Source organism: Anabas testudineus, chromosome 24 (assembly GCF_900324465.2).
Source record: "Anabas testudineus chromosome 24, fAnaTes1.2, whole genome shotgun sequence".
Lineage (NCBI taxonomy): Eukaryota > Metazoa > Chordata > Actinopteri > Anabantiformes > Anabantidae > Anabas > Anabas testudineus.
Window position 1 is genome coordinate 3255333 of NC_046632.1, and position 19933 is coordinate 3275265.

The following is a 19933-nucleotide window of genomic DNA, read 5'->3' on the forward strand; positions in this document are numbered from 1 at the left end:
GTTTTGCTAAGCTGGTGCTGTTGAGCCAGGGCTTTGAACCTTTGCCAGAGATTTGTAAAGTGGTGTAATGTGGCTGATCAAAAAATAGACATGTTGCTGCATTATGGATCATCTGGAGGTGTTTGATGGTGCATGATGGTAACTCCGTCAGTAAGACATTGCAGTAGTCAAGACAAGATATGACCATAGCCTGCATGATGGCTTATGTTCTAAAGAGCATCCCAGGGACTTACTGGAGACACTCACTGTAGAACCTAATTATCTTTAAATATAAATATTGGTTTTAACTATTTTCTCTTTTTATTGTATTCTTTTCAGATTCAAAATTTACTGTCACAACAGATGTTACCACAAAAACAACTGAAACCCCAACAACTTTTGTGACAAGTAAGTTCTAAAAAAATGTTTTGGCAGTGAGGTAAACATCTGGACTACAACTCCAGAGAATGCTTTTTTATTGTCTACAATGCATCCAAAAAAACACATCACATCACATCATGTTATTCTGTATAAGCGTTGAAGTTTAGGTTATGTGTGTACAGTGTTTTGTAATGGAGTGGGCGCAGAAGAATGCACAGCACTATTTAAGTTAATGAAAAAAAGTCAATTCCTGGTTTACAAGTGGTGCACGCTCTGCTATGAACAGCTTGACCTGTACTCTGACTCATTAGATAGTGACCAGAATCGCTGCAATAATGATTGAGGCCTTTTCACACTCAATCTAGTTTAATTAAATAATAATGCCATTAAATGCATTGCTATTTCAGTAGAACAGGATCCCACACATCCACTCAAAGAACATTTAGCTCTGTTGCCCTCAGGTTGTACAGTACAAGTGCAAGGCTCTGAGGTTCATAGTTGTTGTCGTTAATTGTCACTATTGTCGCTATCATTCCTGTTACTGTGATATTATCACAATTCCTACCTGGCCTTCTGCCCATGAGATAATTTTTCTGTCCCTGCTCTCTCAGTCCTTTGCTCACTCAACTTGATCACATCACATGTGAAGATGTGAAGGAGGTGATCTGCTGGCTATAACTTATGAGTACTGGTGTGTGAGTGTGATGGTTCCATAGTGGTCTAGAGAGTCCTAATTGTACTGCTGCCAGATTAACCACCTTAGCAATAGGAAACAGGCTAACAAATTGAGGGGACAACAGAGTTCCCTGAACCACCTGATACTCCAATGCAGATGTTATAAGTTGCCTATTGTTCATACAGCTGAGACCTATGGAACAGGGCAATCCGAAACCCTCCTCCAGATCTGATGACATTTTCACAATGGCATGGGCTAAAGGGACCTGGATTTCCTCTTTCTTTGTGGAGAAAGGGTCAGCTGAAAGCCATAGAAAGCTGGGAAAGGGGACACCGTAGTGGCAGAAGGTGGGAGTGAGTGATACATACATGAGGAAATGGTGTCTACACCAATGTCTGAGGCATTAACCTCAACCACAAGCTCCCTGGAGTGAAGAACAAGTGAAGCCATTGGGGGAAGCAAGAGAAGTAACAGATAAATGGAGGATTCTAAAGGTTGTTGTAGAGCAGGAGAGTCCAGAGCCAGGAAGCATGGGATTTTGGAAATAGTAGTTAATTGGATGATTACAGAGTCTGAGTTTAGGATTCTGGGTGTAGTAGTTCATCGGTTGAGTACAAAGTCAGGGAGTTGAGAACTCTGGGCAGGACCTACAGAGGAGCTAATACAGTGAGTCTGTAACCTTAACTGGTAGATGGAGGTTGGGCAAGGAATGCTGGGAGATGAAGTCCAGAGTCAGAGAAACAGTAGTGTTGGTGCCAGTAGTAGTAGTAGTAGTACTAGTACTAGTGAGCTGGGGCAGGGGAGAATTGGAGAGAGGAGACTGGAAAGAACTGATGAGAGGCTGAGGCAAGCTAGTTTCAACATACAGTGGTCAATTGATTACACAGGTCGTTTCCAGGTAAACATGAGGCAAGCAGTCCGAAATCCAGAAGCAGGCAGCAGGTCAGGCCAATTAGGGGAAGACATGTAAATGATAATCAGAAGGTCAGATCCCATCATGTTGCCAGCTGCAACACAGGATGTTGAATTGTACGCTACAACAGCTGTGGCAACACCATTGGTAACAAGTGATCTCTTACAGATTACCTTAATAATTTTCTAATTTATTCCTCATTCTCTCTAGATTTACCAACAGTAACAGATACTGTATGAGTACCACAAGCACATAACACAACATGCACAATTTCACCAACAACAGTAACTACTTGTAGGTTTCTCACAAATAAAAATTTAACATCAACATTTGTAGAAAAATCTTAGGGGATTTTATCATCACTTTAGCATTGTCTGTTTTCTTCTGCAGATGCAACACCCACTGATGCACCAGATATAAACATTTCAACAGCTGAAACATCAACAAGTAAGTCCCTGTAAAGAACCCTGCATCACTGCTCCTTTTCTAAATATTCTTGCTATTTGTGTTAGGTAAAAATAAAATTTCTGTTGACTTAAATTTCTCTTAATTTACCCTTTGAGTTTACCAGTACTTTGTCAGTTGTACAATGTTTTAACTTGTCTCTTCAGATCCTGCAACAGTTGCAACACAGTATAACAGTTAACAGTTACAATACCTGACACATTATTACAATTAAACAGTACTCTCTAACATGATATCATGAATTTAAACACTAATGAAAAAATAGCAACTGAAATTTTGTATAAACTGTATTTTCAGCTACAAGTGTCACCAGTCAAAATGCCACAGTTGCAACAACAATTTCAGAAGCTATCTCTACAACTGCCAGGACCACAAACTTCACAACAGCTAATGGTACCATGGCTAATACAGCGAAGTTCCCCATGACAAATTCTGCGGCTAAAACCACTAACCCCAACACTAGCATGGCTAGTGCCACTACCTTAACCCCAATTGAAGCTAATATCACTCTGCCCACAACAAACCATACCTCTGTTAATACCAATGTCCCCACTATGACCCCTATTTCAGCAAGTAGTGATGTTTCTACCATGGACCCAACCTCAGAAATTACCGCTACTCCACCAGCATCTACAGGTATTGTGTACTAACCCTAACCCTGACGAAGGGCTACATCTGTATTACCTTATGCATGGCTGCAGAATTCAAGTATGATGTTTGTAAAACCTACATTTCAGTCTCTTACGATATAATGTCAGCTTAAGTAACCTCTTAAAAGTGTGTTACTTTGTGAACTGAAACACAAGGTAAACAATTTGTGTGCTCTATACGGTAACTGTGTATCTACTGCCCTAAAAGGCAATTCAATTTTTGTTGAGGGACATAAGAAGGATGCAAATTGCTGACAATTATAGCTTTGTTGAAGATTGTTTGTTTTGGCATAATAAATATAAAGTTGAAGTAAACTGTGCTCAGCTAGGATGCTTTCATAGCATTTATAAATAAATAGCATTTATTGAAGTACACATATTCATACATTTTAAAAAGTTGATTTAAACTTAATTGTCTACTGCCTGCTAGAATATTAGTCCAGTTGTAGGCTGCAGTAAGAAACTCTCAGTTTTGTTGGCAATAACTCTGTGGTATACAGTGCCTATAAAAAGTATTCACCCCCTTGGATGTTTCAACCTTTTATTGACATCATAAATCAATCACGGTCAAAAAAAAAATCTGAAAAATTCCTCATTAATGTAAAAGTGAAAACAGGTTTCTACAAAGTAATGTCAATTAAATAAAAATATATAAGGTATTGACCATGACTGATTTACAATGTCAATAAAAGGATAAAACATCCAAGGGGGTGAATACTTATAGGAACATGATGTGTAATGATCTGCACAGTCAAACACAGGCACAGCCTTGTGCTGCTTTCTCAACATGATCAAGATGTTAAAAAGAAACTCGACTACTCTCTTCAGTGCCATTATGTGTCCTGTTTAGATTTTTTTTAACAAAAAATTTTAAATGCTTATTCATACTAAAGTTCCTATTTTTTTAATCTTTTTTATAAACAGTATTTGATCTGGAAATGTCAGTCAGATTACAGAAGGAGTACACACCACAATTAGGCAATGCAACAAGTCCAGTTTACAAAGAGCTTAAATCAATGGTTGATCCAGTGGTAAGTGCTTAACTTTATACCAATTTGTATCTTGTAAGTTTTTTATCTAATGTTGATGTCATCAACCATGTTTTGCCAACAGTTAAAAGAGCAGTACAAAGGAATCACAGGCTTTGTCAGTGTTTCTGTAAAGCAGTTCAGGTAATGGTAATTCTTGTACCAAACATTTTGAAAGCAGGAATCACTTGCACAAAGTCAATGTTGTTTTGCTCATTGTTACAGAGAAGGAAGCATTATTGCAGACTTTGTTGTCCAGACCACACAAGTTATTCCGGATGAAATGGCTGAAGCAAATCAAAAACTTCCACAAACAATGAAGCCTATTGCTCCCGTCATTGGCTCAGTTTCTGCATTTTACAACAGTAAGTAAAGAACAGTTAGCTGTTTACTGCAAAAATGCCTGATCAATTTTAATTGAAAATACTTAAGATATGAGTTTTGTAGATTTGATTGCTGGTGCAATATGCATTCATGCATTATTATTTCTTAAATTGGGTTAAAATAAAGGCATAGAAGGAGCATAGGGGGCCGGTGCGGTGTGGATTGGGTGGCAGCCGTGGGGAGGTGCCTCGACGACCCAATCCCTGGACACGGAACCTGGCGATTGGGACATGGAATGTCACCTCACTGGGTGGAAAGGAGCCTGAACTTGTGTTGGAGGTGGAGCGGTACCGGCTAGAGATAGTCGGGCTCACTTCCACACACAGTCTGGGCTCTGGAACACAACTCCTTGGGGAGAGGTTGGACTCTCTTCTACTCTGGAGTTGCCCATGGTGAGAGGCAGCGGGCAGGTGTGGGCTTGCTTATAGCCCCCCAGCTCAGCTGCCATGTGTTGGAGTTTTCCCCGGTGGACGAGAGAGTTGTTTCCCTGCGCCTTCGGGTAGGGGATAGCTCTCTCACTGTTGTTTGTGCCTATGGGCCAAATAGCAGTGCAGAGTACCCGGCTTTCATAGGGTCTCTGGAAGGGGTACTGGAAGGTGCTCCGACTGGGGACTCTGTCGTCCTACTGGGGGATTTCAACGCCCACGTGGGCAATGACAGTGATACCTGGAGGGGCGTGATTGGGAGGAACGGCCTCCCTGATCTGAACCCGAGTGGTGTTTTGTTATTGGACTTCTGTGCTAGTCACAGCTTGTCCATAACGAACACCATGTTCAAGCATAAGGGTGTCCATCAGTGCACGTGGCACCAGGACACCCTAGGTCGGAGGTCTATGATCGACTTTGTGGTTGTGTCATCTGACCTCCGACCATATGTCTTGGACACTCGGGTGAAGAGAGGGGCTGAGCTGTCAACTGATCACCACCTGGTGGTGAGTTGGATCTGATGGCGGAGGAGGGAGCTGGATAGACCTGGCAGACCCAAACGTATTGTGAGGGTCTGTTGGGAACGTCTGGTGGAGCCCTCTGTCAGAGAGGTCTTCATCTCCCACCTCCGGGAGAGCTATAATCAGGTCCCGAGGGAGCCTGGAGACATTGAGTCCGAGTGGACCATGTTTTCCACCTCCATTGTCAATGCGGCTGTTCGGAGCTATGGCCGTAGGGTCTCTGGTGCCTGTCGTGGCGGCAATCCCCGAACCCAGTGGTGGACACCGGAAGTAAGGGAAGCCGTCAAGCTGAAGAAGGAGTCTTATCAGGCCTGGTTGGCCTGTGGGACTACTGATGCACCTGATGGGTATCGGCAGGCCAAACGTGCCGCAGCCCGCGCGGTCGCAGAGGCAAAAACTCGGACCTGGGAAAAGTTCGGCGAGGACATGGAGGAGGACTATCGGTCTGCCTCAAGGAAATTCTGGCAAACCGTCCGACGCCTCAGAAGGGGAAAGCAGTTTCCTGCCAACACTGTTTACAGTGGAGGTGGGGAGTTGCTGACTTCGACTGGGGACGTTGTAGGACGTTGGAAGGAATACTTTGAGGATCTCCTCAACCCCGTTGACACGCCTTCTGTTGAGGAAGCAGAGGCTGGGGGCTCAGAGGTTGAATCGTCCATTTCCCTGGTCGAAGTCACCGAGGTAGTCAGTAAGCTCCTCGGTGGCAAGGCACCAGGGGTGGATGAAATTCTCTGGATGTTGTAGGGCTGTCTTGGTTGACACGCCTTTGCAGCATCGCGTGGAGATCAGGGACGGTACCTCTGGACTGGGAGACCGGGGTGGTGGTTCCTCTTTTTAAAAAGGGGGACCGGAGGGTGTGTTCCAACTATAGGGGGATCACACTCCTCAGCCTCCCTGGGAAAGTCTATTCCAGAGTGCTGGAGAGGAGAGTTAGGCCGCTAGTCGAACCTCGGATCCAGGAGGAACAATGCGGTTTTCGTCCTGGCCGTGGAACACTGGACCAGCTCCACACTCTTGCTAGGGTGCTCGAGGGTTCATGGGAGTTCGCCCATCCAGTCTACATGTGTTTTGTGGACTTGGAGAAGGCGTTTGACCGTGTCCCTCGTGGCATCCTGTGGGGGGTACTTCGGGAATACGGGATTCGGGACCCTTTGTTAAGGGCCATTCGGTCCTTGTATGACCGGAGTAGGAGCTTGGTTCGCATTGCCGGTAGTAAGTCAGACTTGTTCCCGGTGCATGTTGGACTCCGACAGGGCTGCCCTTTGTCACCGATCCTGTTCATTACTTTTATGGACAGGATTTCTAGGCGCAGCCAGGGGTCGGAGGGAATCCGGTTTGGGAATCACAGGATTTCATCTCTGCTTTTTGCAGATGATGTTGTCCTGTTGGCCTCATCAGACCGGGACCTCCAGCAGGCACTGGGGCGGTTTGCAGCCGAGTGTGAAGGGGCTGGGATGAGAATCAGCACCTCCAAGTCCGAGGCCATGGTTCTCAACCGGAAAAAGGTGGCTTGCACCCTCCAGGTTGGGGGGGAGATCCTCCCTCAAGTGGAGGAGTTTAAGTATCTTGGGGTCTTGTTCACAAGTGAGGGAAATAGGGAGCGTGAGATTGACAGACGGATTGGTGCATCGGCAGCAGTAATGCGGTTGGTGTACCGGTCCGTCGTGGTGAAAAAGGAGCTGAGCCGAAAAGCAAAGCTCTTGATTTACCGGTCAGTCTACGTTCCTACCTTCACCTATGGTCATGAGCTTTGGGTCATGACCGAAAGGACAAGGTCGCGGATACAAGCGGCCGAAATGAGTTTTTCCTCCGTAGAGTGGCTGGGCGCACCCTTAGAGATAGGGTGAGGAGCTCAGTCACCCGGGAGGAGCTCGGAGTAGAGCCGCTGCTCCTCTACATCGAGAGGGGCCAGCTGAGGTGGCTTGGGCATCTGTTTCGGATGCCCCCGGGACGCCTCGTAGGGGAGGTTTTGCGGGCCTGTCCCACCGGGAGGAGGCCCCGGGGAAGACCCAGGACACGTTGGAGGGACTATGTCTCTCGGCTGGCCTGGGAACGCCTCGGTGTCCCCCTGGAAGAGCTGGAGGAGGTGTCTAGGGAGAGGGAAGTCTGGGCATCTCTGCTTAAGCTGCTCCCCCCGCGACCCGGTCCCGGATAAGCGGATGAGAATGGATGGATGGATGGATAAAGGCATAAAACAAAAGTCTGACTGTCCAGCTAATGTCAGAAGCCAATATTAGCTAAAGCTAGTGCTGCACATATCACAAAGCACAGAGGGCTTTTTTGAAAGTCTTGAGAAATCGTGTCTCAAACTTAACAACTTTAGGTTCACAGTCTGACCTGGTAACCACTGATTCATCAACCCAAACTGTAGTGTTGGTGACATCCAACACTTTTTCACAAACTGTTGGATGTCTTTACCAAGATATAATGAGAAGTAAATGTATACATTTAAGTACTGAGCCTAGAGGGCAGCTTGGGGTTCCCCTAGTTTAAGTAAATTAATATGCAGAATATATAAATGTATGGTTTTAAACTTCCCACTGCCTTGCCAGTGTTAAAATATCCTCTTCATCTAGCTAGATTAACAATGAACATTGTTAAATGCTACTTTTAATGACCCCTATCACCACTACTGGGAGGTTTAGTTGCCAAGAGTTAATAATGACTGCTGTAGTTGTAAGAAGTTTAATCTCTTGGGATTACGGTATATATAGTTTTACTTGTAGTATTTTATCATATTGTTTATTTAGAAATGTGTTTGACTTCACTGATCTCTCCAAAAGGTCCAACTTCAATCATGATTCCAAACCTCACTTATACCGGTAGCAGCATGAAGCTGACATGTGGACCACCTCCTGAAAACATTGATGTGGGACAAATCTATGAGTCTGAGTGGAAATTTCAAGAACTGACCATTAGAAATGGGGGACGAATTGAAATCGTTATTGATGACAATGTGTCAGTGCTTACAGTTAACAATGTAATTCTTGCGGATACTGGTAAGTCAAACCTAGCTTAATTTATTATCTTGTAACAAATGATTTGAAAACCAATAAGAATTACACAGTGAAGAGAGATACAGCAGTTACTTCAGAACAGTTGTGGATGAAAATATTGACACCCTTGCATATTTTTAAAAAAACATTTCTCAGAGCAAATTGTGAATTTAAAATTCATATATTATTAGTTATTTACTAGAATGACCTTGTTATAACACACAACACAGTCATGGTCATACCTGTTCCTGTTTTGTTCTTTTATTATGGTATACTACATGTCATCTCCCCAGTCAATGTTGTCCTTTGGCTAACCCTAACCATGCTTAATTGTTTCTACTCGTGTCTTTGTTATGTTCACTTCACATACTCTTCCCCATCAATGACTCCGCTGCCAGATTGTCAGTATCCATACTGCTCTCCAGCCACCTTTTTTGATAATTTGCCCTGTGTGTTTTAACCTTGCTATGTCCTAGAACCTAGCTTGCCTGCATGTTTTGGACGTTTGCTCACCTTCAGATTTTGCCCCTACATTATGTACGTTGTACCTTGCCATTTTAAGTTTGCACACCTTTTGTTGTTGTTTTACTCAATAATTTTGGTACGTAGTTTTGGTTGTTACTTAACTTTTTTGTACTTGCCATTTCCTGTCAGATTATTTTGTTACTTTGTATTTTTGTGACTCACCTTGTTTCTAGTTGTTTTTTGTTGTTTGTAACTTAGTTATTTTCGGTGCTCAGTCGCGTTTCTTTGTTTGCAAAAGAGTAGAAGACCAAGAACTGAGCCCTGTGCCATGCAAGTGGAGAGGCAGTGAGAGTTAGAAACCTGCCCCTGCAATGTGCTGTTACTTCTCCAGATTTATTTCTCTGTAGGGTTTGCTATTAAATATTTCTGTATATGATTTAAAAGGAAGTTATACATGCTATTGTGCAATGATCTCCTTGACCAGGGCCATGTTTATCAAGTGACTCAAAATCACTCCTAGGTTACTGCAGAAAAATACATTTTCACGTCAGTCTCCAAAAACTCAGAAAACTCCCCAATAACACCAGATAAATAGGTACTCACTTTTGATAAAGAAAGAAGATTTAGTTGCCAGACTTAGCGAGAAGGTTGCCACTGGCAAGGGCTAGGACTGCTCCTAGGTTAATGTGTTACATCACTGTTTTATGACCCAAAATGTACAAATGATAATAGTACTTTAAATTTTTATTCAGACAGTTGATGTTTAAATCTTCAAGTTTTAATGTGAGAGACTTGTGATTAAAGACAATAACTAATAATAATTACAAATATTTTAGTTATAGTAGCATTGTTGATAAAATGGTCTGAAGAAAAAACAAAATCATGTCACTGAAATGTTTTGGCCAGTTAGGAGTGATTTCCTGATTGTGTGCAAGGATGCCAATATTTTTCAATCATTACTGTCAATTATGAACATTTGCTTCTCAATCATTAATTCATTTGTTAATCACAGGACCTTACAAATGTACTCTGAGAGGCAGAGCAATGGATTTCCTCCAAGTAGGTGTTGTAACAGAAGCTCAAATCAAACGAGCTCCGAATGTGAGACTACAGAGTGAAGTAAATGTTCGATGTACAGAGAGGCAGAGGAGCTTCCCACTTAAGTGTTGTGTACAGCATCCTTATACAGTGAAGTGGTTTCTAGGTATAAAAGGTTTAAACACAAGTAAGTATGAGCTGACTTTAAAAACTCCTCATTTTAGCCAAGCAGATAAATTAAATACAACAATTAACTGTTTCTTATTACTATTATTAATTTTTACAGCTTCTACTGATGATGCAGAGAGTTACTGCATTACATATAATCACTGGTTACAGAACTGCAGTGGATCACAAGAAGAAAAAATACATTTCATTTGCAGGGTAGACAACCCATTGGGTCTTGAAATGACAACAACAATGACCTTTTTCAGCAACAGTAAGAACAATTATTTATAAAATACATATGTAATATATTCAGTATAAAGAAGTAGTAAAGAAGAAGTATATGTGTGCATATATGGTAATATAAGTATAAGTAATTATACTTTTATTTTGATGTTTTAGTGTCTATTTGACTAATTGAGTATTTAACTCCTAAGATGTCACATGTAATGATGATCATTATGGGACTGGACAAGTAGGTGACAGATCAGTCATAGGATGTGATAAAGGTCAAGAGGGGAGCAAGACTGCAGTCTGTGAATCTACAACCAAGTGGAAACCTGAGAAGGACACTTGCATAATAACAATCATCAAAGAGTTATTAATTTACTCACAGGTGAGTGATCAAATAGTCTGTCAAACTTTTTCATTTACGCCAATGCATATTAAAAATATTTGGGTGTTTGGTGTTTTGTCTGGTTCTGAATAAGACTGGAGAATTTGTGAGTTACTTCTGCAAATCTGGGTTTGCTTAGTAGCTTGATAGAATATTAGAAAGTTTTGCAAAACATATTAACTGCAATGCATTTCTTGCAAATTAAGTAGATATGTGGATCTAAGTCTAAATTATTAATGTTTAATCTTTCAGGATTTGGTGGTTCAAGAAGTACCGAAATTTGTGGAAAATGTAAATCAAGCTGTCATGCAAGATAAAAAACAAGTTCCAAATTTGTCTGCAACCGTGTCAGCTGTTGTTATTATTCTTAACAACATTGCAGATGCTTCCACTGCTGTTGATGAAACTATCATGCAGGTAAGAAAACCAAGAGGACTTTCTGTATTTCTATTATTTTTAACAAATCTCATAAAGAGACAGAAACCAACAAAAGAGGTCCATTCAGTATAATATCTGTAAATCCAGTCTTGAAACGGCCAACAGCTACATAGCTGGTCAAGATTACTGCAGATGCTTCCTTTTTTTTGTTTTTTGTACAGAGTTAACAATAGAAAATAAAGAACTCTGTACCTTGGGAATACCAAGACTGCACAATTCGTCCCATAATAGCATAGATGCTACAATTGTTGTTACAATCCCTAGCTTGACTTCCGGTTCCCTGTTTTTATTTTCTTCCTGGCCTGCTCCTTTCTCATTCCTTCTTGCAGTGTTAATTGGATATACTTATCACCTTGTACTTTTTTAAGCAGTACTTCTCCCGGAGCTTGGTGCCAGATTGTCTGATCCTTGCACTGATTCTCCAGCATTTGTTTGTTTTTGCCCAAACCTCTGATCTTTGGATCTGACCACATTTTGCCCTGGCCCTGCCTCTTCCTGCTTCTGGCTCCTGGAACCCGTGAGTTTAATTCTGTTTCCCTGGTGTATGACCATCGCTCCGATTTCTGGACTCTGTCTCTGGCTATTCCCTTGGAACTTGTTGGTGAGGATTCTCATTCATCCAGTTGAAGTTATCTTTAAGTTGAGTCATGGCAACCGGACTTTCTTTTTGTTAGGTCAAAACATTTCACTACTCATCCAAGTAGCTTCTTCAGACTAAGGATAGTTGGTTAGAGATCCCAAATTTAACCTCTAGGTTGGTTTCACTTCACGCCTGGTTGGAGTAGGCTTCGTAGGCGAAACAATGGAAGGGAATGGTGTGAAAAGATGAATAGTCACATCTCAGCCAACCCTCCTAATAGTTTGTTAGGTGTGGCCTAACATCATTACATCATCTGGATTGTGTTTTTGGATTTTGATTCTTGTATATTTGACTGAATTATATTCTGTATGCACAAGTAAATAGAATGATGAATGGAAGACTATCTTCAACACTCCAGCAGGGCATTTCCAGTAGTTAGTCTTGGCCTTTGAGGCTTACCAATGCTCCAGCAGTCTTTTAGAATTTGGTAATTTATGTTTTAAGAAATATGCTGAAGGCATTTGTCATTGTGCACCTAGACAAAAGTCTGTTCCAGTTCAAGTTCGAGACAGAACTTGTGTGTTCTCCAGAGGCTCCTTCAGAACCAGTTTCATGTCAAAGCAGATACTAAGTACTAGTTTGACATTTTCAGTGTCTTGTTTGTTGGTTTCGTTTTCTTTTTCCAGTAAAATTGTTATGGTTCTGGCCATAGTTCAAGCTGTTTCTTTCTGGTCCATCCCTGAAAGCTATAACCCGGTTCAGAAATTTGTTTAGTTTGCAAACTTTTGTAGAAAGTTTATAAGGGGCTTCATTGTTATTGCAGCACCTCTTCACCAACTCACTCTTGCAAGAAACAGTGCGAGTAATCTCCATTAGAGAGCCCTTGATCAACTCTGAAAGAAGGTCTCCACAGCCCCTATTCTTGAACTTCCAGATCTGAAAAAAACAAACAAAAAAAACATTGAGGTTGACACTTCAGACACCGTCAGAGATTTGACGTGGACTAGTAACTTCATCCGTACAGCTTCTTTTCTCTGTGCTTCTCTTCAGCTGGGAAAAAAAATATAACATAGGAGACCTTGAGTTACTAGGTATAAAACTAGCTCTGGAGGAGTGGAGACAATGGCTGGAGAGCGCAAGTCAACTGTTTCGAGTCTTCACCGATCCCTGAAACCTGGAGTATAAGCATCTGCATTTTACAAGATTTAATCCCCGCCAAGCCGAAGGGGCTCTGTTTCTTGACAGTTTTGACTTCTCCTTAACTTACAACTCAGGAAACAAGTATAACAATGTGGATGCCTTGTTGCATTTCTACAACAATAGGGACAACTCTAAAGATCTGCACTTCATCTGTCCTCCTGTCCCAATCCTGCTGGGATTGGGGAACTTTGAACTTGCCCCGCTGGCCTCTTCAGACCTCTACTTATACCCAGCCAATAACATCTCTTTAGACTTTGTCATGGGCATGCACCCCTAGGAAAAAATACCATCTTTACCCCATCACAATTGTGGCATCTATAGTTTTCCTTGACATTGATGAACATCAATGAGCATGAGCTCCACCACTCTCCTACATTGGTATTTAGGGCCACAAAAGATAAAAATAAAACAAAAATGAATTAGTTAAAATTATATATTTCCGACTTTCAAGCAAGAATATGTGCTCTTTGAAAGAAATGTCCTTTTTAACTCTTGGCTGTAGGTTGTACCATTACAATAAAATGTCTTTTTATCTGCAGAATGTACTAAGCACTGTTGCCGTCATCACTGGTGAAGATGCAATGAAGTCCTGGGACATTCTAAATGCAAATGCAACAAGCAACACAAGCTCAGAATTACTGTATTCACTGGAGACTCTATCTAATAAACTGGTTGGAGAGTTCACTATTAAGATTCAACATATTCTGCTCAACAGAACAACTTTTAATAACTCATTCATGGCGAACCTGAACTCTAGCATCAATATAAACATTCCAAACACCAACATGAGCAACGTCTTTATCACCACCATCCTTTTCTCCAGCTTTAATTTTGTCATGCCAGCACGAATGTCTACAAGCGAGTTAAACACCACCAGCAATGGAACTGTCACTGATAGTGTCATTAATGCTCATGTGGTGCTTGTCAAGATAAATGCAACAATTCAGAATGTCACTCTGAGCTACGTCAAGTTAAACAACTCCCTGACACTGAACCCTCAGTGTGTCTTCTGGAACTTCACACTCTTTCATAATCTTGGTGCTTGGGATGATGAAGGCTGTACATTAGTTACTGACATAAACAACACAGTAACCTGCAACTGTAACCACCTCACATCATTTTCAATTCTGATGGCAAGGGACATCCCTGCATCACTGAAAGAAACCCTGGATGTAATAACTTATATTGGAATTGGGATATCAATGGCAAGCTTAGCAGTCTGTCTTATTATTGAAGGCTATATTTGGAAAGCTATTACCACAAACAGCACTGCCTTCATGCGTCATGTTTCCATTGTTAACACGGCCCTGTCTCTGTTGATCGGTGACATCTGTTTTATCTTTGGAACCTCTATTGCAAAAAACCCAGCTGGGGCAGACTTTAACTTTCTATGTAGCACAGCAACATTTTTAATGCACTTTTTCTACCTGGCTCTGTTCTTTTGGATGCTTGTTTCAGGACTTCTGCTGTTTTACCGGACGGTCATTGTGTTCCCACACATGTCTAAGTCAACCATGTTAGCTACCGGCTTCTGCCTAGGCTATGGCTGCCCTCTGATTATAGCTGCAATTACTATTGCTGTCACTGGACCAGGAAATAAATACTTTAGGAAAAACTATGCTTGTTGGCTAAACTGGACTGAGACAAAGGCCCTGCTGGCCTTGGTGATACCTGCCTTAACCATAGTTTTGACCAACATTTTAGTTGTAATTGTGGTCCTGTTTAAAATGCTGAAAAGAACTGTGAGAGTCACTGTCCAAAGGGAAGAAAAACATACGCTGGTGGTCATTGCAAGATGTGTGATCATTTTGACGCCCATATTTGGACTAACCTGGTCTTTGGGAGTGGGCACCATGATATCAACAGCAAACAGAGGAATCCATATTGCCTTTGCATTCTTTAATTCACTACAGGTATCTGCACCCACTAAAATACATAGTTTTAATTTCTGTGCCAAAGAAGCAGTATTTTTGTGTAATAAAATAATATTTTCCTTTCGATCTAATAATTTTCCTCAGGGTTTTTTAATTTTGGTGTTTGGGACATTGTATGATTCAAAGGTATGTTAACTTTGAGTAATCTTGCATTCTGTCTAAAAAGAAAGTTTAAATGAGCTACATATATATATATATACACACACACATATATATATATATATATATATATACACACACATATATATATATATATATATATATATATATATATCTATATATATATGATCTTTCATGTTTTTTTTGAGAATAATAAAACCTGTTAGTGTCAAAGTATGTGAACCCTTGGAACCATCTCCCACCGCTGTCCAGGCCCTAATACAGCAAAGCAGGCCCAAATCATGATGTTTTTATGATATACAGTGCCTTTCCTATGCCAGATGTATTTGGGTACCTGTTCTTTCCAAATAGTTTAATATACTTGAGTCCCAAAGTGTCTAATTGCTGTAGACGGGTGAATTTCTAAAGTCTTTGCAATCATTCTGTAATCCTTGGCATCAATGATTCTTTATTGTAGATCCTCGAAAAGCTCCATTTGGCAAGGCACGACTCACATATACTCCTCACATATTTTTTCCACTAGAACTATAAGGTTTTTATGGTTGTTCTCAAAAGACGTGAAAGTTTAGAATTTATTTTTGTTATGTTTTTAGGCATGTATATATATATATATATATATATATATATATATATATATATATATATATATATATATATATATACTTCAGGACAATCAGGTATTGCTTTTCAGTTTTGGTTTAACAGATGTTTTTTCAAAAAACGTAATCAAACTGGCCTGGAAAAAACATAAGGGTACCCGTAACTTTTATTGTATCCGTAGGTTCGTGTAATTATTTCAAGTAGAACAACAACACCAAGCACTGGCTTTTCCAACAATAGTAAGTGTTTTTATAAGCTAAACATATTTTTTTTTAAATATTATATATATGTATATATATTTACACTGCTCAGAAAATTAAAGGAACACTTTCTAATCAGAGGTAAACTTCTGCCATGTTAATCTGGTCAATTAAGTAGCAGAGCAACAACAGAGGGGCAAAATTAAGACAATACCCCAAAACAGAAACATGTGGAGTTGCACTAACATTTCTTCTTTCCCCATCTTTTCTGGCATTTTTTGTCACTAGATTTGCGTTTGGCTAGGGTCAATGTCACTACTGGTAGCGTGAGACAGTACCTGGACCCTACAGAGGCTGAACAGGCAGTCCAATTCCTCCAGGATGTCACATCAGTATACGCCATTGTCAGAAAGTTTGCTGTGTCTCCCAGCACAGTCTCAGGAGGACAGAGATGATCCTTAAGCCATCAATGGTATCTGTCCCTTTGAATCAGGACCACTGTCAGAGCCCTACAAAAGGACCTACAGCAGCTGGTGTTAATGTCTCTAATTAAGCCATAGCATTTGCTATAGAACACTAGAATTGGGAAGTCTGCCACTGGGCCTCTGTACTTTTCACAGATAACAGCAGATTCACCCTAAACATGGACAGACATCAAAGGTCTGGAGAAGCCATGGAGAATGTTATGGTGTCTGTTACATCGTTCAGCATCACCCGTCTGTAGGTTCATAATTTTAATTTCCATCAGATGATGTGGCATCCTTTCCTTCCGAACACATCACCCAGACCAGTGTTTTCCTTTAATTTTTTTAAGCAGTGTATATCCAAACATTGTTGACATTGACAATGAAATACTACAGAATTATAACATTGAACTCTTGACAAAGTGCAAATATTTTTCTGCATTTACTTTATTTACACATTTTATTTCTACTACAGAGTACAACAGGCGGCCTTTTCTCTTGTGATTAATCAACTACATAGAAGAGGTAAGTTGTTCCACATTAAGCAGCTTTCACTTGATGTTTACTTTATTGAGCTTGTCAACAGTTTGTTTGTCTTTCAGATGTCTACAATCTTTCTCAAACAGCAAACTCAGGCAGCAGTGGAGCATCAGTCATTAGAAACATTTGAAAATAGAGCTTGTAGAAACCTAAAGTTGTAGTTAATCACTGGTCTACTAGTAGTTCCTACAGAACTCTATCTATAGCTGATTATAAAGCCATGATTTAGTTGTGATTAGTTTAGTAATTTACAATAAACTCATACAAACCAGAAAAGTAGTTTACTTGCTGACTTAGAAAACTATATAGTGTCATTGTTGTGGTTGACAGTGTCATGTGCCAATGTTTGTAGTTTTACATACTGAATAAGAAACGAATTGCTGAATTGAGAAAAAATTTTGTTAACTGACTAAATTTAGTTTTAGTGATGTAAAGTAATTTTAGTTGAAGACATTTAACATTATTGTAGATGTTGACAACTGCCCCAAAAATGTCATTCATTTACTGTCCCCATCGCTGTTACTCATAATGTAAATATACCCACTCACTGTTTTAATCACATCCTTAACCGTCTTCCTACATATGACATTGAAGTTGAGCACTGCGCTGAACAAGTTGATTATCTTGTTGATAATGCTGCAGCCTCACTGCGTACAATACTTGTGCTAGTGAATCAGAGGAGGCCAGCTCCATGTTACAATTTATAAATCCATTACTTAAAGCAGTCAAAAAGCAAAAGCTAGAAAGGAGGTAGTGCTCCTAATTTATATGAAGCTTGTCTAGCTTAGAAAAGCTTGCTTTTAAACATTCTATAATCAAACCTTCACTCCAAATCTTACTTTTTAGCCATTTTAGTCATTTTAGTCATTCCACCATGGACTATACCATGGACTATACTATATTACATATTGTCCAAATATAACATATTTTCATCCATCTTACATATTGTGTATATATTGTGTAGTTTTCCATACTGATATAATTTAGATTTATGTTTTTTGGTTGCGTGTCCTTTTCTTTCTGTCTGAGTTGAGAGCAACTGTAACAAAACAATTTCCCTCTGAGAGGAATAAAGTTTTTTCAATCTTGAATACTAGTATAATTTGTGAACTGATGAACCTAAGGTTGAATTGTTGCAGCACTACCTACAGTATAGCCTAGGAAGGAAGTCACAAATCAACATGATATCATCATCTCAACAGAAATGTATGGTGGAGGGATCATAATGATTTGGGGCTGATCTACTGCATCTGGGCCTGGTCAGCTTCATGATTTCCCCTCCACAAAGTTTATCAAGGTGTCTTACAGAAGGCGAAAGATCTTTAAAAACTAGTCCATTGATAATGAACAGCATTACGGGATAACCATAACATAGACAAGAGAGATGTAAACTCTGAATAACTGTAAAGGAAGCATAATTGCGGACTATACTATCAGTGCAATTTCTTTGCAAGATGCAGAAATAGATGCAGTAATGACTGGGATATTTACACAGTTAGGAACCACATATCCTTTAATAAATTTCTTAGAGGCACGCAATTATCCTTACTTTTTTATTATTTAGTTGTTGATTTTTTTGTTTGTTGTTTTCAAATTTGCGCTGTTTATCATATCAGGAAACTGTGATGACCTCTATGTCTCTTCTTTTTAAAGTCTCCACACCATTACAATCAGCATTTTATAGGGCAAACAGTAAATGTGACAATCTTACTTCTAGTAACAACTGTAAAGTGCATCCATAATGGCATCTCATTACTGTACTGACAGCAGATATAGCTTTTCAAAGACAGTCTCTCCCCAGGCCTCTTAGCATCCACCTGACCTTTCACGTCTCCCAGTTGAAAACTGAGGTCGTAAGTGATCTTGTGACTTTGCATGCTCCTGTAACCATCCATTAGGGTTTTGCTCAGTGCCCCAGGATTCTGTTTCCACCTCTTTCTCTCAGCTCCATGTGCTCTCCGATCTGCACCGGCCATCTTGGATTATGATATCACCACTTCTGGATCAGCACACATTCGGGTCATCATCTCGCTATCTCTTCACTTCCTGGCTCTTTTTTAGACCTCCGCCCACACCCGAAGCCGCCCCCCTTCAGCTGTGACGCTACTGGATCCCCTCACATTATTATTATATTCCATTCTGTATTAAATCTTTTTAACTCTGTTTTTACGTGTCATCTCTGGTTATCGAGTCTGACCAAAGCCTCAAGACATTTAGATAATTTCTGTAGATGTGTCGGATGTTTAAAAAATGCAGATTCTCTATTTACCTGATCTAGAAAAATGCCAAAGCAACTGGAGGTCAGTAAGGACATAATTTTTAAGGAGAATTCAAGTCCATGATTTACCCAATCAGGCAAATTCCTCCACCCAACTTTATACAATTCACAAATTTACATTTACATTTAGTCATTTAGCAGACGCTTTTATCCAAAGAGACTTACAAGTGAGGAATAAGGCAAACAAACAAAATCTAAGTCAAGGAGAAACAACATCAAAGCAGAGTGCTATCAAAAAAGTGTTTCTGTGTGGGAACGAAAGAGTAGAAAAGTTTTTTTTTTTGTTTTGTTGTGCAAATGAAGATGCGGAAGAGTTTTGTTTTCAGCAGTTTTTTAAAGATTGCAAGTGAGGTGGTTGAGCGTGCAGACATAGGCAGCTCATTCCACCATCGTGAGATCTCTGAGCTGAACAAATGATACATATTACTTGTCCTTTATGCAATGCAAGTATATGAAGACCATCATGATCGTCGTGGGTTTGTTGTGAACAATCCACTGATTTCTTTTTGTAGAGAGAAGCATTTTTTGAGTAGTTTGTGTATTTAATGGGGAAAATGGGCTTCTACAGTGTTTCAGTATCTATAATTTAAAAATAAAACAGGAAAAAAGGAGACATAGAATGAGAAATACAGCTGAAATAACTCCCAACACAGTTGGAGATCAGAAGATGACAATTTAGTTTTTGATACTTAGGAGTTTTCTACAAAAACTATTGTTTCTGATATTTTGTTACCAAAGTAAATTTTACAGTACAATTACTTCAATTGACTAATGCATGTTGGCTGTTTCACACAAAAACTATCATTGAATCAAACACCAATTGCAGGCACAGATAACAAGGCAGCAGAAGCTAATGTGTGAGAAAACTTGTATCTAT

At 40.2% G+C, this 19933-nt stretch overlaps 1 protein-coding gene across 1 annotated transcript; it reads left to right on the forward strand.

The window, feature by feature from the left end:
- Positions 1 to 2812: 2812 nt before the first annotated feature.
- On the forward strand, positions 2813 to 16229 carry LOC113149578 (adhesion G-protein coupled receptor F1-like). The gene is made up of 13 exons (XM_026341784.1): positions 2813 to 3050; positions 3989 to 4095; positions 4178 to 4236; positions 4318 to 4457; positions 8206 to 8421; positions 9896 to 10108; positions 10208 to 10360; positions 10524 to 10702; positions 10955 to 11119; positions 13460 to 14833; positions 14939 to 14980; positions 15756 to 15813; positions 16063 to 16229. The coding sequence occupies exons 1-13, from the start codon at positions 2813 to 2815 to the stop codon at positions 16227 to 16229; spliced, it is 3111 nt and encodes a 1036-aa protein (XP_026197569.1).
- Positions 16230 to 19933: the final 3704 nt, after the last annotated feature.